Source organism: Dicentrarchus labrax, unplaced genomic scaffold (genome assembly GCF_905237075.1).
Source record: "Dicentrarchus labrax unplaced genomic scaffold, dlabrax2021, whole genome shotgun sequence".
Taxonomy (NCBI): Eukaryota; Metazoa; Chordata; class Actinopteri; family Moronidae; genus Dicentrarchus; species Dicentrarchus labrax.
The window spans coordinates 22,834,724-22,858,519 of record NW_026136710.1 but is presented as its reverse complement, the minus strand read 5'-3'; the positions used below and the strand labels follow the sequence as shown (position 1 = coordinate 22,858,519).

The 23,796-nt window shown below is 41.0% G+C and overlaps 2 protein-coding genes across 8 annotated transcripts in view; one reads left to right on the top strand and one right to left on the bottom strand.

Moving 5' to 3' along the window:
* LOC127370336 (excitatory amino acid transporter 1-like) overlaps positions 1-9,622 on the bottom strand; it is a 35,013-nt gene extending 25,391 nt beyond the window's left edge. For 3 of the 4 annotated variants that reach the window (XM_051412319.1, XM_051412318.1, XM_051412321.1), the window contains exons 1-2: positions 9,562-9,619; positions 6,652-6,734 (exon numbers count right to left, since the gene is read on the bottom strand). The gene's annotated coding sequence lies outside the window, so the exon portion shown is untranslated. Of the gene's footprint in view, positions 1-6,651; positions 6,735-9,561 lie in introns of all 4 variants that reach the window. The other variant, XM_051412320.1, reaches the window with a different exon arrangement.
* Positions 9,623-10,258: 636 nt separating this feature from the next.
* Positions 10,259-22,793, top strand: nadk2 (NAD kinase 2, mitochondrial). Of its 4 annotated transcripts, none has more exons than XM_051412337.1 (12): positions 10,259-11,079; positions 11,170-11,258; positions 11,379-11,467; positions 11,967-12,048; positions 12,256-12,339; positions 16,682-16,821; positions 17,034-17,127; positions 17,301-17,444; positions 18,150-18,205; positions 19,193-19,246; positions 19,447-19,570; positions 19,675-22,793. In XM_051412337.1, exons 1-12 carry the CDS (start codon positions 10,825-10,827, stop codon positions 19,811-19,813), a joined length of 1,350 nt encoding a protein of 449 aa, XP_051268297.1. In that variant the 5' UTR covers positions 10,259-10,824; the 3' UTR covers positions 19,814-22,793. The 4 variants fall into 4 exon arrangements, with proteins under 4 accessions (XP_051268297.1, XP_051268298.1, XP_051268296.1 ...); XM_051412338.1 differs by having other exon boundaries at positions 16,682-16,845; positions 17,349-17,444; XM_051412336.1 differs by having other exon boundaries at positions 16,682-16,845.
* The last annotated feature ends 1,003 nt before the right edge of the window (positions 22,794-23,796 follow it).

The following is a 23,796-nucleotide window of genomic DNA, read 5'->3' as shown; positions in this document are numbered from 1 at the left end:
GACTCATACTTCAGCCACTCTGATAGATCAGGTAAGGTGTGAGTTTGTGTGCCTCGATGGAACATGCAGCGGCAAAACTCGGCTCTCTGCTCAGGTGGTAACAACAGCAACATGTGAGCCACACTGTAACTCTGCTTCGTCCTCAAGGCCTAATGTCCTCAACATTCCCACTAGCAACTGTACTTGGAGTGCAAACTTCTCAAATGCAGCAACATCTCCCCACCTGATATCTGGTGAGTCCAACACAGCAGCAATACGCCTCAATGCAATCTGATGTGGTTGACCAAACTTACCATTCAAAGGCTGCCATCGTGTCGGAGAAGGGCGTTGGAGAGTTGAGGTAAGCGTCTGCTATCAACCGAGCCTCTTCTAGTTGCAGGTGATTGACCAACACTTGATACTTAAACAGCTCAGGGGGTCCTGGTGGTAAGAGGTTCTCCAATGACAGCTTCAGCCGCGCAAATTCGCGTGGTTCACGATGGGAAAAGTTGCAAATGGTTGGGTGGGGTCCATAGTAGCTGGACTCTGGAATATGGGAGGTCCTGATTAGAGGCAATGGTTGTGGCTGCATCCAGGACCCACCAGGAATCTGCTGGGGATTGCATCCCGGCATGCTCTTGATAACACCACAAGCTGCAGAATACTTAGGCTCAGCTGGAGGCAAACTGAAGGACTGCAATGGAGGCTGAACCGGCTTAAACCAGGGGCGTTGATAAGAATCAGGGTTCTCCAATGGTCTGGTAGCAGGAACGATGCCATATGCTGACTGCTGAACTTGTAGTAGGCTCTTGAGCGGCTTAGCAATAGGGGCTGATATAACCTCTTCTTTAACATATGGAGGCTTGACTGTTGCCTGAACACTGTTATGTGGCGGTGGCGGGGATGGTAACTCCGCAGGTAACAGTCCCGTCATCGCTTACCCACTTTTCATCCACGCACAGACCACTTGCCGTGATGTTAATTAACTGTTAATCCCTCACTCTGCCGTCTCACCGGAGCACACACCTCTCTGACCAAGCGCCGTCAGTTACGCTACATAACCAGCAGGGGGGGGGCACTCCTATATGAGCTGACCAACACTACATCTATGAAACATCACACACTAAACATAATATGTCCCAACTTTGGGGCCTTTTCTACAACATCCGGTTGATGAAACAGGAAGTGTCGGCTCGGCAGAGCACATGAATTTTTGGCTGTTAAATTCAGAAAATTGTCCAAATTTGAGGTATGTTGTGCTAAAATAAAAATACATACCAGCGTATTGGTTGCTTCTACTGCTGATATATTGGAATAGCCTACATGTGACAGAAATTTTGGAAGTTATTTGCAAATTTAGGTTTGTCCATTTTAGCTACATTAGGCATTATAGCTAATGTAGCTAATGGCTGCTAATGAATATTGTATTTAGGTGCAATATCGTAGAAATTCTTTTTTCCTGTGCATATATTTCAAATGGTTTGATAAATTTAGCTCCTAATTAACTTCTGTTATTATTGTAAGATTCAAGATTCAAGATTCAAAGTGTTTACTGTCATGTGCACAGTAAGGAAAACATGTTTCCCTGTACAATCAAATTCTTTATTTGCTGTCCACAATGAATGTCGAGTACAAGTAGCAGTATAAAAGGTATAAACTAGATAAATAAGTAACAGCACTATGTAAAAATATAATATAAAATATAACTATGCAGAAATAGAAATATAGACTATGTACAACTGTATGTGCAGAGTAAGTGTGCAACATTGAATTATGTTCAAAACAGAATAAAAATAACATGCTGGGATATAAATGCAATTTCTACCCTTTATATTTAGGCAGAACTGGACTCATCAACTTTTTACGGGAAGCGAGCTGGTGGACTTCAAACCAGGGTTCCACCAGCCGAAAGTGAGGTGATGAAAGCAGCAGTGATGAAGAGTCCGACAGCAATCATGATGCACCTGCTAGCACCAGTGCTACTGGTGCAAGAAGGCAATCAGCTGCTACTGCAAGGAGAAGACAGCACAGTGATGAAGACTCCGAGAGCAACCATGATGCACCTGCTAGCACCAGTGCTACTGGTGCTAGAAGGCAATCAGCTGCAACTGCAAGGAGAAGATGGCAAAAGGTAGTGTGGGAGACGGTGCAACAACACAACTCTGCAAAAGACATTCCAATTTGGCAAGGTGCTCTTCCTGATGCTGATAAAACCAGAGAGCCCATTCAGTACTTCTGAGACTTTTTTGATGCTGATCTTTGTGATACTATTGTACAACAAAGTAATCTGTATTGCACACAAAGAAATCCAAATGGTGCCCTCAAATTGGATCAAAATGAATTGGAGCAGTTTATTGGCACTGCAGTGTACATGAGTGTTATGCATGCACCAAGGTCAAGAATGTACTGGTCCAGTGAATGTCGAGTAGCGCAGGTGGCTGATGTGATGTCCCGCGACAGATGGGAAGAAATTAAAAAATTCATTCATTTCAATGACAACAGCAACATGGCAGCCAACAATGAGGATAAGCTTTTCAAAATCAGGCCAATTGTTGATTCACTTCTCCAAAAATTTCAGGGTCTCCCTCGAGATCAAATGTTGTCTATTGATGAACAAATGGTCCCTTTCAAAGGTAGATCTGGTCTAAAGCAATATATCCCCAAGAAGCCATACAAATGGGGATACAAAATCTTTGTGCTTTGTGATACAAAAGGCCTGGTGCATTCATTTGACATATATACAGGGAAAATTGATCCTGTAGCTGGAGAACCTGCTATTGGTGCAAGTGGAAACATTGTCCTAAAGCTTGCACAAGTTATTGATGGTCAATCACTTGTTGTATTTTGACAACTGGTTTTCTTCCTTGGATTTGTTTGCTGCTCTGGCGAAGAGAGGGATACGAGCCCTTGGGACTGTGCAGCAAGGTCGCCTGCAAGGCTGCAGTTTCAGCACAGACAGCGACATGAAGAAGAAGGGAAAAGGGATACTTGAAGGGAAACAGGCTGTCGTAGACAGTGTAGAAGTAAGAGCAGTCAAATGGTTTGACAATAGAGGGGTGATCGTTGCCAGCACTTTTGCCAGTGCCCAGCCTGTTTCTAGCGTAGAAAGATGGGACAGAAAGTTGAAGAAGAAGGTTTCTGTGGAACGCCCAAGCATTGTCGGCCTGTACAAGAAGTTCATGGGCAGTGTCGATGCTCTTGATGCACTGATTGCATATTATCGCATCCAGATAAGGTCAAAAAAGTACTACCATAGGTTCTTTTTTCACTTTGTCGATATGGCCATCATAAACAGCTGGCTGTTATATCGATGTGATTCTGATTCACTGGATGTTCCAAGAAAGAAGCAGAAGGATTTGCTCGCTTTTAGAACATCAATAGCACAGGCACTCTGCATGCAAGGCAAGGAAGAAGAGGGGGCGGCCTTCTTCTGATGTTGAGAGGGAAATCGAGAAGAAGAAACATTGAGGTCCAGCTAAGGCTATTGCAACACTGGAAGTCCCGTCAGATGCTGTGGGTCACTGGCCAGTGGTTGAAAGAGGGCGGCAACGCTGCAAACGCCCAAATGGTAAGGGCCAGACTGTATTCAAATGTTCAAAGTGCAATGTTCACCTGTGCCTCAACAAGAACAACAACTGCGTTCGGGAATTCCACGAGTAGCACTGTTTTCTTTTGCAAACAAGGGGATACTAGTCCTTGCGACTGTGCAGCAAAGGGGTTTTACAGTATTAAGCTACATTTGAAATACTGTGATGATGGAAGAGAAATGATTGCACATAATTTATGTTGTTATTCAATGTCAAAGCCTTGTTTCAGCATTAGCAGCATCAATAAAATAATCTACATACCTGAGACTGGAAATTTGTTTACTTACTATTATGCCCAATTATGCCTAATGTCGCTAATTTGCATCATAGCTAAATTTATATCTATTGTATGTGCTATATTCAAATTAACAATCTCTTTAGCATCTGCTTGAATGCAAAAACAATGCAATATTTTTTTTATATATAACTGTAAATTAAATCTTGCAATAAGGGGTTAAGAAAATTGATGGTGAATCGAAAATGTGCTCCCATGCTGGAGTTGCTTGTGGCCTGCTGATTCTGGATTCTTCACCGCTTGAATCGGACGATTGGGTTAGGTTCTTCTCTAATGATTCCCAGTGCGCTGAGCTCTTTTACGATTTTGTCCATTTCTTGTACTGCTTCTGGGTTCAGTGGGTATTGTCGCACGGGTGGGTGTACTCCTCCTTCGATGGTGTGGATATACTTGGATCCTAGGTCTCCACAGTCATTTTTGAACTGGGCTATAGTGGCTTCAGAAATGATCTGCCTCAGTTTTTCTTTCCCCTTCTGAGGGAAGTCACTTTCTTGTAGTTTCTTCTCCGTGGTTGATGGTATGTCTACGGCTTTATACAATTTTTCTGTTTGGGTTTCATCTGTAGCTGGTGTCAGCCTGCTGTACTCCTCGCTAGTCAAGTATCCACCCTTTTTAGGAGCTGGCTTTGTCTGTTGTGTTGATCCTGGTTGAGGTTTTGGCTGAAAAGACCCTGAGCTGGTTTGGGGATTTGGCTGATTTCCTGGTGGCCTTTGTTCCTTCTTTCATTCTCCTCCCAGTATCTATGCTCCAGATCCCAAGCCTTTACTGTAGCATCCATTTCACGGACAATAGTGTCATCAACCGGCATCCTGATAAAGTGCCGGTTGTCTTGCTGGGGGGATCGGGGTGGTGGCTCCAGGTCTCTTGGAGGTTACCAGCCTCGGGGCTTTCACATAACGTTTGGAAGTTATCTCTAATTTCATCCCATGCCATACCTGGGCTAGGGTCTGGCCCTGATCTAGCCCCGCTAGGGCCCTGGCAATGTGTGCATCTTCGTCTTCGATGTCTTCCAGTACCAATCTCTCGTAGTTCTTACGTGCTGGCTCGTTCTTGTCAATTGGTTGACTGGTGGCGTGGCTGAGCCATAGCCTCTTGCCATCTTTGTTTTTGGTGCTTGTCTCAATGAGTCTCCAAACCTCCCTTAGGTACTCTTTTGTGTCTTCATTAGGCCTCTTGCCTCGCACTAAGGCCTTGAGTTTCTTGAACTCCTTGAACTCTTGCTCATTTGCTTGGACCTCGGTCAGGCCAGGCTTAAGTTCTGGCTCGGCTTTAGAGACTGACAGGCTTAGTTGCGGATGGGTAGTCTCATCTTCCTTCTGCATTTCTTGCATTGTTTTGCTTGCAAATTTGACTGCTGCCTTCTTCATTCTTCTCAGCAGAACATCATATATGACTGCTGTATATCCTATTCTAAAATTGCTGGTTGGGCTTTTGCTTGCTGCTAATGTGGGGTAAGTGGGCATCATGAGGATGTTAGCCCATTCCCCCATTGTGGCAGTCATTTCAAGCGCCTTCCGATCTTCCAGCCTAACGGTCCATGCTTCTGGGATGTTATAATCATTCTGACCGACCTCTGGTATGTAGGCCTGTCTTTCATCTTTAGTTATTACCAGGCCCCATTTGGGCTCCCTTGCCATCCTCTCCGAGGTTTGACGCACGCAGTAGCTCAATTTCCTTCTTTTCTCCCTTTTGTTGTCCTACCTGCAATTCTTTAGGCTTTTGTAATTCTTGTAGTTTGCCCTGCAACTGAGGACAGGCTGTCCTCATCTCCTTCTGAATCGCCAGCTTCTTGGTCTGATTCGCTGACCTGACCTTCATAGTCTACGAGGCCCATTTTGATTTCTTCTTTCCACCGGGGCGGTGTCACCTGTCGGTTCTTGGGGCTGGGCAAGCTAGTCTTTCGTGCCTCGGACCTCAGTGGATAGCTCTTTCTTGTGTCCACCTCTGCTTCGGGGCCTTCTTCCGCTGTTTTTCCGCACTGGGCCATTCCTGGCGAGTCCCTCTGACAGGGACTGGTTTGGGTTGGGCCGCTGCCTGGAGTTGTTGGTGTCTTATTTTCCATAGTTCCTAACTGACTGTTATGCATTTATACTCATTATTAATCAAACAACTAGTTACAATCATATAATCTTGTTTTCCTTTCGTTGTTACATATTTAATTTTGTAATATAGAATCAACTTCAATTATTATACATAATATAGAATCAACTTCAGTCATTATACAGCTTTTCGTTATTACAATCTCTGTGCCAAAGTGGTTTTAGGGATCAGGGAGCTCAACTTTCTTGAGAATATGTACCCCATTAGTTCCCATTATGTCCATTGCAACCAGTAGTACTATGCTGAAATGACATTTGGGCAAATTGATGAAACACAACTTTTAAGAGGCAAATCTACTACGCAAGCACAATATAAACAATTTTGACACAGGGTTCTGCAGGGCCCTTTATTTCATTTTATTGGGACAACCTGTTAAGACAGGTCCCACTAAAAGACAGTGCCATATTGTTTAAAAATACTAGACCTCCCTTCCGTTACTGCCTTATATTTACTGTATTTATAATATATGATATCATCTCACATTGATGTACTTTTATGTATTGTTTGTTTAATATATTTAGTGTTCTGTGGTTGTTTTTTTGTCTACCTTTCCAGAGACAGCAGATGCAAATGAGCTATTAGCTACTTCTGTTGCAATTACATTTAAAGGACCAGTATGTAGGATTTTGTATAAATCTGATAATGAGCAAGGGCTGTGAAGTCCGTAGGAGAAACTGCCACAAAACTCACTGTGTTTGGTTTGTCTGTTCTGGACTACAGTAGAAACATGGCGGTTCAACATGGCGGACTCCACGTAAGGCAATTGGTAGCATCTGTAGACAAAAACGGCTCATTTTAGAGGTAACAAAAACACAGTGATGATGCAGTAATGAAACCTCAAACTTGCTAATATGTGAAAGTCTCTATCTAGAGCCAGCGTTTGATTTGTCCCTTCTAGGCTAGAAAAATGTTGATTCAACATGGTGGACTCTGCCTCTGTAGATAAAAATGTCTTATTCTGAGGTTACACAAACACACTCTTATTTTCAGGTGATTATACCCTAATGGGACATAGCTATTAATATTGTATTCCATTCCTGCCAATAGATCATCCTAAACTTTGTGTCTGAGGGACTTGTTTAAGGCACATTTAAGGCAGACCTTATTTACCACCCAAAGCTGTGATGAACAGTATTTTTTATTTATATATTTATATTTATATATGTATATTTTTATGTATATCATTGAACACATCACAAGCTTTTTTTATACTTCAGTTGAAAGTTTTTGGACAACACAAATAAGTGCTGTTTACAAGTCCAGGGGCCTCATGTACCAACGTATGCACAAATTTTGTGCATACGCCTTTTTTCACATTCACGTTTGGATGTACTAAAAGTGAAATGAACGTGAGAATGTGCGGTCCTCCACGGGAGCTTCATTGCTGGCGTACGTACATATTTTTTGCTTATGTCAGTTTTCAGTTGGCGACACTCACAGGCGATACATTGAAATTGCATAGCCAAAATTAACAATTGCTCTCGGGACAGTTGCACTGCATGCGAAAGTCATTATTATTTACAATAAATCAAGCAATTACACAATTTTAAATCATTTGCAGATTATTTGTGTTAAGGGGGGTTATTTACTGCAGCGCGCAGTCCTCTACTGCGTATGGAGGATAAGTAGAACACACTAATTATCTTAAGGCTCTTGGCATATTTATTTAACAGTTAACAATAAAGTGCGGACCGATGTGCCGCCGTCTCATCAGCATGGATCACACACAACAACAACTAGCGCTCACTGGGAGCGTGGTGACTTCACGTCTTGTACGTACCGTAATCCTTTCACAATACAGCAGTACAGTATATCAGTCTACCGTAATATTGGGACTCCACCACCTGTGACCTGAAGGCTCTGGCGATGGGCAGATATGTCTTCATATCTGACCACTTCTTTTTCAACTCCGCTGCGGTGCGGGTTCTCCGACCCTACCGAGTTTACTGCCTGTGCCACGCAAAGTCATTTTTTGTTTTTGGGCTCTACCTCTGTCAGCAGCACCTCCAATTCACACTCCGTAAAATTTCTTTTTTTCCTGGCTTTTGCCATTTTCCTAAAGACAGCACTATCTAGGCCTATTTATACTAATTAGCATATTCAAATCAGTGTATTTGAGGGAGGGGACAGGGTGGAGCGTTGTGCTCGTGCATGTGTGCTCAATTTCACGTTGATTGCGATGTACAAAGACAATGTGCGTGAGATTCTGCATACGCACGTTTTTTTTGTGCGTACGGAACATTCACTCTTTCAGTGTACACCACATTCTAGTAGGAAATCCATGCAAGTCTTAGTACATGAGGCCCCATGTTTTCAGTAAAAAGTAGCGATGACAAAATTATGCATAAAGACTAAAACTGTAATACAAAAAAACACATATCAAGTTACAATTGTTTAAATATAAAAGTGTTTGAAGATATATGTTCAGATCTGTTTCTTTGAACGTAATATATGATAGTAACTTTCTATGAATTTTATGAATGTAACATTTAGCTGAAATAATGAACAAATTAATTATATATTGTTCATTGCCTCGATAATGTAAAAAAGATGAATAATAATTACAAATTAAAGCTGCAAGCAGCATTGGGCGGGACCTCGCACTCCACACAACTCGTGGCGTGCTGCGGCCGCGTTGCATGCCGTCCAAAATGGCCAACTTCCTGTTGGGTTTGAGGTATGGGTCCAAGAGACTTTTCTGCTTCTTTTATCATGCGTACCAATTTTCGTACATGTCGGCCTTACGTGTCTTGGGGGCTGATTCTGGGGGGTGTGGCTTAGCCGTTTATTTCCAATATCATCCAGCTGCAGCCACAAATGGGCGGTCTCGTGCTGGTGGGGGTTCCCGTTTTCGCTGACTGGAACGCCCCCTTCTTCTACGCCTTTCTTGCTGAACTGTAACTGTCAACATCCGGTTTAATATAACATTCGCTAGTTAGTGTTTCTCAACAGAAGTTTCAAATTAAGATCTAGTAGTATTATAGTATTATATGTATTATAGAACTAACGTTAGCAAGCTAAGCCATCTACAGAACGTTAGTCCAATTACATCTTAATATGCTTATATTTACGTGTAGGACTAGTCTACATTTCTACGAGTTGTTGAGGACAATTCATACTTTGCACGTGACGTCACAACTACTGGCTGACGGGCAAGAACATCGTTCTCCAGCAACGAAACCCAGTAAACTAGTCAAGGATCTTGCCAGGACGTCGGTGTTTCCCCTGGCATTCATTCAGCGAAGGCAGAGAAACAGTGCTGTGTTTGCTTTCACCCAAGTAAATTAAAACTAACAACAATTGCATTGTTTAATACAATGTTCTGGTGTTGTAATTATCTACGAGGTTTTGCAAAATCGCCCACCCATCAAAATAAATGCTTTTATTCTATTGTACGTAGTAACGTCATACTACGTACTGAACGGAAAAACCAAGGCAATCATTTCCTCATGTGATTTGACATATAACACGCTGTAATTCAAGTCCTGGAATGGAATTTGTCAAACTAAATAAACATCCATATCCAAAGTCAAGATCACTGTGATTGTTTTCTGACTTCAATTACGTCTATTAAATCTACTTCACTCGAAATATACTAACGTTATAATAGACAGATGAAGTCGGCGTTTCTTGCCCACCAGGTATCCATGGTAACCACGTGACTGCAAAGTATGAATTGCGATTGGTCGATGAAACTCTCCCGTGTCATGACGGGTACGCCCAAGCCGCAGCTGGACCCTTCCCTTTATTTTAGCTACGTTTGAATTTTGTGCAATTTTCCATGACTTTTCGAGAATGTTAAGGCCGCCAAATATGCGGTCGAAGGGGCAGAATAATAATAATAATAATAATAATAATAATAATAATAATAATGATAATAATTCCTTGAATTACAATTGGTTCTTGCACTGGTCAGTCAGTGCTCGGTCCCTAATAATGTTCTTTAAGTAAAATTTCTCAAAATGAGTAAACACTTATCCCATTTACTTTGACTTTAACAACAAAACTGGATTTTAATCATCATAAATCGGAATTTTGGGGAGAAAGGACATAATTATTTTGTGGGGAGTTGCAGAAAAGTTATACAACTAGTAGTGTAACTAATTACTGTTAGCAGGGAGTAATAATATATTAATATAAAATATTTGCAAGTCACTAACTTTATGGGATAATATTTATGTATGATTTTACTATAGTTCTGTGAACGCATCACGAGCTGTGGGGCAGCAGCCAAAACAAAACGTCACCTCCGTGAAAGCCACGTAGCCAATCAGATTAAACTGTACGTAGCGTACGTGCGTACGTACAACTGGGGTACGTGCCAGGTTGCATGGTACGTGCAGTGTCCCCAGTGTTCTCCTGTGTTGTCGTTTATTCTTAACCTGTCCATGTGTGTTACCTCGCGTTTAAACACCTTCGGACCCGAGGACAGGGGCACAGCGGGTCACTGCGGGTCACTGCGGGTTGTAGAGAGAGCAACCCCCAGGCGGAACATATGAAATACAGTGAGCACTCGCTTACGACCTGTGCTAGCTGCTTTTAGCTTATTAAGCTCGGCTGGTAACGTGTTGTTTAACCTTACCAAATACGGTTATTAGGATAACTAGCCGTTAGTTAACGTTAGCTAATGTTAACTGTTGCTGGGACACTTATAAAGTAATACCACTAAGTTATAAGCGGTTCACCTAACAGCTAGGGAAGAGCTCGAACCTGGTGACCTTCTGTGACAGCTGGGTGTGTGGTTTGTGAATGGACAGTAGCTACAGCTGGCCAGAGGACAGACATATGGACCAGTATGACAGCTACGTAACCGCAGCACCGAGCCTCGTTGAGCGCTGGTAACGGGACATGTGAGTAGAGTTTATGGTTGTGTGCTCGCTTGTAAGAATGACTCGCCGCTCGGTGGTTAACTTTGTGAGCTTTGGGAATCGAGCTGTCAGCCTGCTGTACGGTAACCCCCTTCGACCGCTCCACACTTCAACATGCAACCCCTCCTCGCAGCCGAAAGCTGGCTTTAAACCGGAGAAAGTGGCGGTGGTCACCAAGACCACACGGTATGAGTTTGAACAGCAGAGGTATCGCTATGCGGGGCTCTCTGAAGAGGACTTGAAACAGCTGGTAAGTAAGGAGGGCCTTTCACTTCCAGGCATGCCTGTGACCTCTGACATTTTATCTTTCATTTTTGTTGCTGTGTCTTGTGTTTTGCAGCTTGCTATGAAGGGCTCCAGCTACAGTGGCCTGCTTGAAAGACACAACATCCACACCAACAATGTGGAACATATTGTGAAGAGCCTGCGGTAAGATGTGGCCCCGCCGCAGGGACATTACCACTGCCACATTCCTGAGAACCAGACGGGGAAGGTTTTACAGCCGGGAAGCTGTTTATAAAGATAAGTTTTATGTTTCTGTGTTTGCAGGAGAGAGGGCATCGATGTGCGAGTGGTGAAGAGAGGAGAGTACGATGAAGAAGTGGTGCGATGGGCGGACACCATCATCTCTGCTGGAGGTAGGGGTTTTAGATGATTTAGTTTAGCTGTTTTTTTGTTTTTTCACTCCAACCCCTGTGTCAAACATTTGCTGGTTCCAGCTTCTGAAATGTGAGTCTTTGGGTTTTTAACAAAAGAAGCAATTTGAAGACTTCACTTTGGGCTCTTGTAGATTGTTTTTCTTTCCTTTTTTTTTTTTTTATTTTATTTTTTTACATTTTATTGACTCAACGATTAATTGAAAATGAAGAGAATCATCATCATAGTTGCAGCCTTGCTCCAACCCCTGAGACACTGATTAATTACAAATACAGTATATAGGTCATGTCTCTACTATCTGTTTGACTAAAAGAACTCTGGATAAAAGAATCTTCCTTGAACGCTGACTTTTGTGTCCAGGCATGATGATGTACAGAATGGGCAGGACTTTAACTTATTCAACCCAGGGGGCAAAAAGTCACATGAACAAAGGCTTCAAACACACAATACAAGTTCTCTAACTGCAGTTTGTTTTGTTAGGCGATGGGACAATGCTACTTGTTGCCAGTAAGGTTTTAAGCAAGGACAAACCAGTTGTTGGAGTAAACACGGACCCTGAGAGGTAAATCACTGAACAGCACTTTTGGGGAAGGGCTTAGATACATGTGTGGAGAATAGTTAGACTCTTTGAAAAGAAAAAAAAAACTCCTCAGGAAGATACTCCATAAGCACTCGAGTAAGCGTAACATATAATGTCAGTACTCCACGTTGTTGCTATCTAACAGTCCTCTTCTATTCAGTTCATTACATTTCTCTCTGTCAAATAAAGGTCAGAAGGCCATCTGTGCCTGCCTGTGCGGTACACTCGTGCCTTCCCAGAGGCCCTGGAGAAACTCTGTCGTGGTGAGTTCAGGTGCGTATTTACCCAACCTGAGTGTTGTTGTGCTGGACTTCCTTCTGATAAACATCCTGTCCCCCTGTGGGTGCTCTGTTACTTAACTTCTATAATCTTTTTCCAGTGAGAGTGAGAGCCTCTGTCTCAAGGCTGTATTACTTAGCACACTGCAGCCTCTCCCCTCTTCTCTCTGTCGGGGCTGAGCCCAGTGAAATTCCACGATTCTTAATCCCCAGTTTGATACCACGTTATACGATAAAAACAAAACAATTAATTAATCCCCACATGCACTCCTTGTATTTAGTACTCCTTGTATATACTCTTATACTCTCAACATGTCGTCATACAAATTAGTAATTCATTTATTTTTGACGTTAATCAATTTTTATTTTGTTTTGAAAAGTAGCATAAAGGGAATTATATCTAAATTCATTCTACAACCCTGTGTTGTAAATGACAATCAAATAACCTTATTAAAAACATTAGGAAATATAACAGTGGCCTCTGTTGTAATAAATTGTTTTCTTATTTACTTAATTCACTATTTAACTTACAAACTATTTTAATCTTGCATTTCCTGTCAGTACTCTTTTCTACACACACACCACCCCCCCATTCTGGTCTGTCTCTCACACAGACAGTGGCTGAGCAGAGCAGTGTGACTGTCACTACAGGAGGGTTAGAGCGAGGGGAGATTGTCCACTCATTGATCGATGGTGGATACTTGTGCTGGTTGTGAGGGATGTTTTGCCACAATGTTAGAGGGAAGCGTAAACGTAAACATATTTTCAGTTCATTATGGAACTGTGACACAGTCTGTAATTATTGCAGCTTGTAGTATCGGTTCTAGTGACTCCGCATTGGTTGTGCGTTGGTGCAAACCTTCACGAGTAAAAAGCCAGCACTTTATCACCACACCTGTTTAACCAGCATTAACATGTAACACAAGCAACATCTGCCCTGTCCACGCTAGCTCGGCTAAAAGTCAGTTGTTTTAAGCTAAAAGTTCAGTTAGTCATATATCTTAAAGTTTGGTAAATCCTTATTTTAAACTGAGCTGCTGGCTGAGACGGACCAGCCTGATCTTGCTAAACGTTACCTGCAGGATAACAGGATGAATGATGATACTGATACTCTAAACATCACTCAGTATTGTTATATCAGGATTTCTTTTATTGACATTTCAGATATTATTGAGGTAAAGATTAGAGGTGCTGCTCTAGAAACAACATCTAGTTTTATTTAAAATATCTAATCTATTGTATTCTAATTCTGCTCTCAATTTAAAGACAACCAGACTGATTGATAGAACTGTATAGCTAGCACTTCAATATTTGTCCAGCGCAATATTGCAATATTGCACAGTTTTCTAGCACATCACATCTAGCCTAGCGCCCACAGGGTCTTAAGGAGTCTAAAATCCAGGCTTAAATATGGTTTTGACAGGTCTTAAGAATGTATTGGATTAATGAAGTTAAGGTTAATTGTATAAAGTTGCAGTTTTCAGTCTGTTTAAATGTGTTTTTGACAAAAATGTGTGTTAATCATGCTGTAACTACAAAACCAAACCAACATAGAACCAATACTGATTTTCCTTCATAACCTTTGTACTTTTTTGCCAGTATGCATGTAAAATAGGTCTTAAAGTGTTAAATGTAACCTGTAGAAACCTGCCTATAAACCTTCCTTGTAAACTACTACCAGAAATATATGATAGTAATGTTGCTGTCTGTAAGTTGGTGGAACACTCAGTGGCCATTGCTGTGCCAGTAGCTCAGAGTTCAAGACAAGTTTAAACCTGTGTTGTCTGGACAAAGTCACATGGTGTCTAAAACCCACTGTTGTCTCCTCAGACTAGCCTAAATAGCCCAAATCCAGTTACCGTGCCTTAAAGAAATCACTGCTATATCTTTATGGGAGATTTATCCAAACCTGCTGCTAAGGCTGTTCATTGAGGTACAAGTTCAAACTCCCCAGTAAGAATCAATGCAGGGATTTTCAGTTTAGGTTAATACCTGGATACATTTGAGAGGAATAGGTTACATAAAACTGTTTCTAAAGCATTTGAACTAATCAAGTTTTTTAACCTAATTTATGGTAAATGGACCTGTACTTGTATAGCACCTTTCTAGTCTTCCGACCACTCAAAGCGCTTTTACACTACATGCCACATTCACCCTTTCACACACATTCACTCAGTGATGGCAAAGTCCATCAAACAGAAACTAACTCATTCATACACATTCACATTCAATTTATGTTGCTGTTTCTAAAAAATAAATACATTTCGTTATGTATGCAGTTATAAGAACAACTCTCACATAGGTGTGGATCAAATATGATATTGTGGCACTGATGCATACAAGTCAGTGGTTACTAACCTTTTTCCTTTAGGGAACCTTTTCTGTCATTGAGCAAACTGACTGACATATTTTATGGATATTTCATATTATATTCAATAATAACAATAACAATAGAGAACCACTGGTGAACTGTACAATGAACCCAAACAACAAAGATTTGGATGAAATTTGAGCAATTATTTCCTGTTAATATTGATCAGAGATGAGTTTTCCTGATATTTTTATACAATTCTGTCTGTATCATGTTTTGAGATATATATATATATATATATATATATATATATATATATATATATATATATATATATATATATATATTGTTTTCTTCTGATTGTTCTATAAGCTGTTTGGTTCTTTTAACTGTTCTAATGCAGGACGAGGCTGTTTAACAGAGAGTGAAGGCTCTGTGGATATAGCTTGTGTTCAGTCTTCACCCTGTCCTTATCCTGTTTATATCTTAAATATGTTTAGTTTTCTTCACAAAAATGAATGAAATGCTGAGATATAGGCCTACTTGTATTTATTTATCTCTTTTTTTGTTTGTTTTCTAATACCCCTTAAAAATTAAGAAGGTCCCTATTACGCTACTGGACTGACCGGGATTTAAACTGCGTCAGCCTCAAACATGTTAAAAACAGAGCGAGGATAATATACTGATGCTAGTCCAACACGCAAAGACAACCTGTATCCGTTGAAGTTTTTTAGTAAACACGTAAACCAAATGATTGAGTCACGTGAATTGAAGAATAGCAGTCACAAAGAAACACTCTCAACGGAGCTTCTAGCCTCTTTTAGATTATTTATTTGTTTTATGGTGTACTTATTGCTTGGTTCAGTCTCAGCGACCTTCTTTCCAGCAGCAGGAGGCAGCTCTACTACTACTACTACTACTACTACTACTACTACTACTACTACTACTACTACTACTACTACTACTACTGCTACTGATACTACTACTACTGATATAATAATGAATACTTGAATAAACTTCATTTATATCTATATGTGGCTCATAGAGGTGCAGAAATGAATAAATCTAGCAGGGAGCTGAAGCATGAAGTAGTTTAAAGGTTGTCAGTAAAATCAATTCTAAAACTGACTAGTAAAGAGAGGCTAAACAGAGCTGATATGATTCTTGTGTTAGTTAAAAGTAGAGCATGCAACACGACACACCAACATTATTAGCTGATAACATGTCAGGGCTGTGTGTCTGCCAGCTAACTGTGGAGTTCTTCTTCCCTCTGGTGGCCAAAGGGGCACTCCACACATTAAGTAAAATTGTATAATAATAAAAATACAAACATAAACAGATGAAAGTACAAAATAAAAGAAATAAGTTCATATAAAATGACTGACATTTAAGTAAAGGAGATAACCACAAATAAGATGCAGTTATAAGCGGTGATCTCATATAAAGCAGATAAAATGCCAATAAAAGAACAAATTCTTGAATTTAAAACAGATAAAAGTGCAAAATATATGGAAGTCGATATGAAAATACTAGGGCTGTTCCGATCTGAGTCTCTTAATATTGATTATCTTCCAATACAGAGGTCCGATACTTGTACTTGTTTAGATAATACAGTGCACACTGAAATCAAAAACTCTGATGATCTCAGTGTTTGCTCGGAGGCTATGGACTTTAATGGAAAAGCCAGTATTACAAACTGAGGTGTGACTTATACTACAGACTAAAAGTCAGGATATCTCTCTCTCTCGCTTCTGTTTCTTTTTACAAATCTGTCTCTTGTCTCGTGAGTCTTCTAACTTCCTGAAATTGCCATAATAAATTACTGGTGTACCGTTTTTAAACGTTAGTTACTCCTAAGCACAATAAATGAGTTAGTTAATAATTTACACTTGATTGTTCTATTGACAGAAATTCACTGCATTCACGATAGGCTTCAGAATAAAGCTGTACAGTATTTAAAACATGGCCAGCTGGTTTAGTTAAAGCCTAAGATCTTGTCCCCTCACCTCTGCCGTACTGGGTTCAGGTGGCTTTGGCGTCAGAGGATCCGCCTGCACTTGGAGGGCACAGGAATCAACCCCACCCCCGTGGACCTGCATGAGCAGCAGCTGAGCCTGGAGCAGCACAGTCAAGCACACCGAATCACCACCAGGGACATCCAGCGGAGTACGACTCCACCACCCTTCTTGTGTACCTGTCCCACTCCGTCCGTCCGTCTGTGTCTTTCTGTCTGACTTGCTGTTTATTGTGCACAAGAGGAAATGTGTAGTTTAGGGTTGATGGTGACCTCTATGAGCTACTTGATCGTTGTGTAAGTTGGTGTTTTTTTATGTTCTCCCACTGTTCTACTATTAATTCAGTGGTTTCTGATTTCTCAGGGACAGGAACCCTACATGAGAGCTTCTCCAAGCCTAGTCTTCTCCCCATCAGAAGCCTGAATGAAATCTTCATCGGAGAATCTCTGTCCTCCAGGTAACTCTGTCATCCTAACTGATGGCATGTAACTCCATCTAAACATGGTGTATCCGTGTTTGTGTGTGTATGTTGTATGTTTGTGTTGTAACCCTCATTCATCCCTAGTCCCTTCACCACCACCGTGTGCTCATCTCTCCGGCACTCATCAGGGGAATTTCTGTCCACCACAGGATGAAGTTAAAATCCTTCACACCCCTTGTTAACCTCTTGCTCCATAGGGCTTCCTACTATGAGATCTCTGTGGATGATGGCCCATGGGAAAAGCAGAAAAGTTCAGGACTCAGCATTTGCACAGGAACAGGATCCAAAGCCTGGTAAATTTAACACTGCTCAAACTGACAGGCTACGATTGTTAGTGTCTGACAACTTCATGGAAAGGATCCCTACAGAGATTGACCTTATTGTTAGAGAGTAAGATCCATTTTATTTAAACAGCTGATACTCATCACCAGACTCCATTGACAAAAACACAGATAGTAACATCATAATTAAATTCAAAGTCGACAGAAACAAAATAAAACTCATCAAAACAGTCTTTTTTTTTTTTTTAGTCTTTCAATCACCACCAACTCTGGATTGGTGGAAATAAATCCTTGATTCACCAACAAAGTTTCAGTTGCTTTACAAATGAAACATAAAGGCATACATAGGGAGCAAACTCTTTGGTCTGATTATTAGAACATAACATTAATGTTTCTGGAAGAAGCTGTATCTGCCATTAGACCACAAATCATTCATGTATTCTATCACACCTTGTGGGTGTTGCAAAGCTATGAGAAGTTATTATTTAACATTATGTATATTTATTTATATTAAACTAATGATGATGATTTCCACATCCTAACTGGAATTAAGCAACTATATTTTACTACTGAGCCGAGCTATATGTACTGGTATTTTGTTCAAAATCAGTGCCCATTCACCAGTACATAGTATATATAATATATATAAGTATATATAAATCGTCTAGTAATCCGCTTGTCTGCTCTATGATTGTTCTTCTCTCTTGGTGTCCACAGGTCATATAACATTAACAAACTTGTTGAACAAGCTGTGGAAGAGGTTCTCAAAATCGGTACGTGTATGTGCAGGTACAGAAGCATTACGCATTCACTTGAGAAAAAAATGTGTGGCCTCTTTTGTTTTGTTGTGTTTTTTTAATTAAGGAGGGTATTATTTCAAAATTCAGAGAAAAGTATTCATTTAAAAAAAATCCCATTCGGTTTTTCTGAATTAACAAGTTACTCTCTAGCCCTCAGCTCTCTCTCTCCAGCCAGCCAGCAAGGCTTTGGAATTTGGAGATGGCTCAAGGCTTTCTCAGGCTGCAGTGAGTGTTAGGGTCTTTGGGTCAGGCTTAGAGGGCTATGGTCCCTGCCTGGGCTTGGAGATCCTGCTGGAGGTATTTCCTTAATTGAAAAAAAATATATATTTTTTTAGTGCTGTCAGTTAAACGCGTTATTAACAACGTTAACGCAAACCCATTTTAACGGCGTCAATGTTTTTATCGCAAAATTAACGTTCATTTTGGCCTAGCACACTTTGTAGTTTTTTTCACATGCTGTTGCAACAACTAGCAATGTTAGAAAAACTACAACACCACACGGGATCTAGACCGGAAACAAAACAACAGACATGCCGCACACACTTGTTTAAGAGTAGTAGACATTACGTTTTGAGTGTTAGTGTGAAATTGAACACTACAGTATATGCCAATGTTTGCACAAAGCAAGCTGATCCACTTTTCCCTGTTGATAAGATTACGCATTAAAATGAGAAAAAATAATGGGACAAAAAGAAATCAAGGGACATTTAGAATAGATAAAAATGTGCGATTAATTGCGAGTTAACTATGACATTAATGCGATTAATCGCGATTAAATATTGTAATCGTTTGACAGCACTAATTCTTTTCTTTGTGAAAACCTTTCTCCAAATTCTGAGATAATAATCTTGTTGATTCAGAAAAAACAGGCCAAACACTTTTCTCTCTCCAGTGAATGCAATACACTTAAGTAAACCAAATATGTCACCTGACTTTACTGACAAACGTGTCTTTCTTCAGGAAAGTCCCAAACAGGTCTCGACATCCCACTGAATCGTGACTTCATTGAAAAAGGTGAGTGATAATCCTCCTGTTTTTGCTGTTGTACATTTTTACACATTAGTTTTATTTGAAGATGGTGTCTGTGTTTGTGTGTGTGTGTGTGTGTGTGTGTGTGTGTGTGTGTGTGTGTGTGTGTGTGTGTGTGTGTGTGTGTGTGTGTGTGTGTGTGTGTGTGTGTGTGTGTGTGTGTGTGTGTGTGCATGCGTTTTCAGTTACTGATGAATACAACGAGTCTCTGGTGTTCAGTCCAGACGACAGGCGTTTGTTCTACAGCATCAGGGAGCCCATCGTCAACAGAGTCTTCTCCAGCAGTCGGCAGAGAGGCTTCGCCAGCAAGTCAGTGAGCGTTCCTCAGTCTCAGAACAAAAAGCTTAATAATTGTTCACGCTGTAAAGATGTACTGTACTTTTTTGAACGCTGTGATGCCTCTGCTGCCTCAGGGTGTGTGTCCGCTCCCGGTGTTGGGACGCCTGCATGGTGGTCGACGGCGGGACCTCGTTCGAGTTCAACGATGGTGCCATCGCTACAGTCAGCATGAGCGAGGAGGATCAGCTCAGGACAGTCCTCCTCGAAAACTGAGATGAGTCCAGAGCACGACGACACTCAACTGCTTTCTCTCCGGTGTTCAAATGGATGTGGTCAAAGGGAAGAACCAGTTTTTAGCTTATAGCCTCTAAAAGTGTTGAATATTTTTATACCTGGAAGAAAAGGTATGATTGTTACTAATGTGATATTAAATGTGTGCATTGTGCATTTATTTCCAAATCAGACTTTTTTTCTTTTGATTTTTAATCTTTATTATCAACAGGTAGGGCTGCACAAAAAGTTAGTTACTCATTGATTCTAGGGACAAAATATGTTTATTGCACTTTGTAATGAACAAAGCACTGCTTTCATTTCCATGTGCTATATGCATCAAAATAAGACAGGTTCCAAAACTTATTAACCAAAATTAAATCAACAGAGCACTGCCTTCAGTCTCACTGGATGGATACGGTGACACACTGTGTGGCGTCTGTGTTATGGATATCTGAGTTGACGCTAGACAAGGCCGGTGACTCAGTGCGGTAACGTTAGCAAATTTATTTGTCTTGACCTTCATTGTGCTGCAGCTTGTAGTGTTTTTTCGGGTGGTTGAATGCACTCTTTGGATATAATGTACTTGCTTCACATCACTTGCACCAAATCCCAAATACTTCCAACCGCCATGATCCTTTTCGCCTTCTGCTCCAGACATTTGAATTTCGTTTTGGCTGTCTGCTTTCGGTTGTATATTACCGGTACTCCTCTACTCTGCACTGCAGCCGCAACATCCAGGAAATTATTGCATACTGTGACATGACAGCTCCCCAGAAGCGATCACCCCTGGTGGGCTGGCTGTTTAGCTTAGCAAGCGTTTGCTTTAATATGCAGCTGGGTTTCCCAGGATCACACATTTTAAACATCAGTATTGCAGTCTATCATGTTTATTTATTTGTGGGAAGCCAAAATCGTGATCACTATATTCCAGTAATTGTGCAGCCCTATCCACAGGTTAAAACAGGTTAGAATCTGCTGGGTTGTACTGGCTATAATCCAATTTGTAGATACTGTGTCAAACAACATGTGAACCTGTTTTTCATTGCGTCAAATCAACAGTGAGTCTGTAAGCAGGGAAAGAGGTGAAAGATCAGGTATGAGGATTGTGTTACTAGAAATCAAATCAAATGTTTAAATCTGTGTCTATTTCTGAGTAGATGTCGGTCCATTCTGGTTGGAACAGTGACTTATCCTGTCAATAAAACTGACGCCTCGCCTTGATGATTATCCATGTCTATTTGGGGGTCAGATGCAAACAGACATTGTAATGTGCTTTCACACCTGTGTATCCATTGGTTAATGATTTTTAAAGGATGAAAATGTAAGATATTCTATTCTTTTAAATTATTGTCAACAAATCCCCAATAGTCAGCTACTTTTTCACTTCCTTAGCCTGTCTGTGGCTCTCAGCTCCAAGCCCATTGCTTCCTGAAGGTGCAAATCTGGTTTGTTAAGTATATAGTTAAGTTTTTTTGTTAATAAGGCTCAGTTATTCCCTGAAACCTTATCCCTCATAGTTTTTATGAAACGTTACTCAAACAGTTGGAAGTGGTGTTTGTAGGGGACTATATTCAGTGGCGGATTAATCCACATTTGGTGCTCTAGTGAGTATTGTGTGTGTGTGCGCGCGTGCTAATGAACACAACAGTGCGGCTCACTGATGAGTTTTTATGGACAACAGTGGAGATCTATGGCACAGAGGAAGAAGATAAATCAGACTTGTTAGTTGGTTTGGGTCTGCACCCATGTTGACAATAAGAAAACTATAGAATATCACCAGACTTATCCTTTCAAATGTCTAATTTGTACTGAAAGTATATGAAAGTGTGTCTAAATGGTGAACTATAAGCAAAGTGGCTGTTTGTTAAGGCATATTTGTTGACTAAAGGTATTTTTGGAACATAGCTTATATTTTTTCTAGCTCTTTGAGCCACTAAAAAGAGAACTCCATTCTTAAAGGGCAGAATGAGTAGGATTTGGTGGTTGCTAAAGTGGGCCCCTCCTCTGCGGCTCAATGAGAGCATGAGCAAGAATAAAAGCAAGGTGAATTAGAGAAAGGGGTTATTTTTTCTAATTGTTTCATAGCAGTTACGTTCTAAAGCAACATGGCCACACCTCCGCACAACCCTGCGGGAAAGAGCCACATTGCTGGATTGTGTGTGAATTCAGTCAAAGCCGCGCTTTATTCTTCTGCTCAGCGTGTGTGTAGCTCAGTCCCGCCCTCAGTCAAACGGACACACTGACTGTCACTAGCTACGATAGTCCCAACATCACATCCTGCATGATGCCCAAAGTTTGACCCCCCAGAAATGTCCTGAACATAGCAAGATAAGACAACAAAGGCAGAGGGCTGCAGATCTCTGCAGATACAGACACACACTAGTGAAGTGATGATAAAGAGGGATTCTTTTTGTATGAGTCTATACATAGTTAATCCTACTCATTCTGCCTTTATTAAAGGAGCATTTTGCTCCATATTTAGGTCAAAAATCTGTCTTGTAACCTTTCACAAGACAGGAAAATAGGGTTTTGGAAGTGCTACTGAATCAGCAGCCTGTGCCTGAGACAAATGACGAATATTTCCACAACAAAAACCTTTTGTGATATAGAGTCATACAAACAAATGATTTTAAACCAGTAAAGCCACTTGATAGTAAATGCTTGAACCATGCTGTTTTGTGATGCTGAAATGATTGAGAGTATGTAGTCGTAAGGATTTTCAATATTTAATAGAAATCTAGAAGGTCTCTTGTGTTCACTTGTAATTCCACTTGATCGGAAAAACATTGTTGGTGCACCTTGTAACACCTCCCTGCCCTGGACTCGGAAGCAGGAGGTGATCTTTTTGAGGATTCGTTTACGAAATGATCAGGAAATTGTAACATGCAGCGTGCCAAAGGCAGGGTTCCTCGGGAAAATACTGTCAGTATGTTGGGGTGTGTTTTGTTTTTGAATCAGATAAAGTGGTATGAAAAAGAAATGCTTTTGTGTGCTTATTTAAACTCGTTACTGCTTTATTGTCCTCTCCACTATATAGATTACAATGTACTGTTAACTGTCTGTCTGTCACCTTTGGACAAAGACATGCAGGTGGTTTACTGGCGACCGGTCCAGGGGGTACCCTCCGTAGGTAATGGATGAGTGGGAGTGTGGAGACAGAAAGGATCAGGCTTAAGGGTCAGTTCACCCAAATTACAAACCAAAGAACAGTTCACCTTGGCTCTAGTGTATCTGACCATGCAGAGGGTTGTTAAGAGTTTTCTTTGGGACTGTTCGTCTGATGGAAAGGAAGTAGTTTTGAGCAGATTATTTCCTGTGAATATTGATCCGAGTTGAGTTTGGCTGATATTTTTAGCAACATTTATACCATACTGTCTGTATAATGTATTTTTGACTCCTGGAGATAGTCCCTAAGATACTGAACCCCAAATTGTTCCTGATGCTGTGCCATCGGTGTATGAATGGATGAATGTGGCATGTAGTGTAAAAGTGCTTTGAGTGGTCGGAAGACTAAAAAGGTGCTATTCAAGTTCAGTCCGTTTAACATCTTGAAATGGGATAACATAAGACGCAGTGCCATCAACATGTTGACATTCCGACCCATGAGTACTCAGTAGTCACAAGTCGGACCACACCCATGTTGGAACTCGGCCACAACAACACAAATGTAAAGTTTCATGACTTCATCGTGGTTGTGATGCTATCACAACACTATACAATCGCATAATAAAATAGCATTCACATAACCTTAAGGCAGTGAAGTACAGTGAAGAAATCCATTGTTGAGGCTCACACCAGCGGCCCAGTCTGCAAACCTTGATCCCATTCTAAAGGCAGTAAACGCAAGACACCCTCAAGTCAGCACACTTCAGGTTTTTAGCGACAGTCCAGCAAGGCAACACCGGCAAAAGGGAAATTTCTTCTGCCTCTGAATGGAACCCTGTCTGTTCGATCCCCAGCTCCTCCGGCTGCATGTCGAAGTA

Bases quoted from the DNA above. Each gene is read 5' to 3' on its own strand.
- nadk2 (XM_051412336.1), top strand. From the start codon at position 10,825: ATGGTTGTGTGCTCGCTTGTAAGAATGACTCGCCGCTCGGTGGTTAAC. The intron at 11,468-11,966 runs GTAGGGGTTTTA...TTGTTTTGTTAG, and splicing joins CACCATCATCTCTGCTGGAG to GCGATGGGACAATGCTACTT. The intron at 12,340-16,681 runs GTGCGTATTTAC...TACTGGGTTCAG, and splicing joins CTCTGTCGTGGTGAGTTCAG to GTGGCTTTGGCGTCAGAGGA.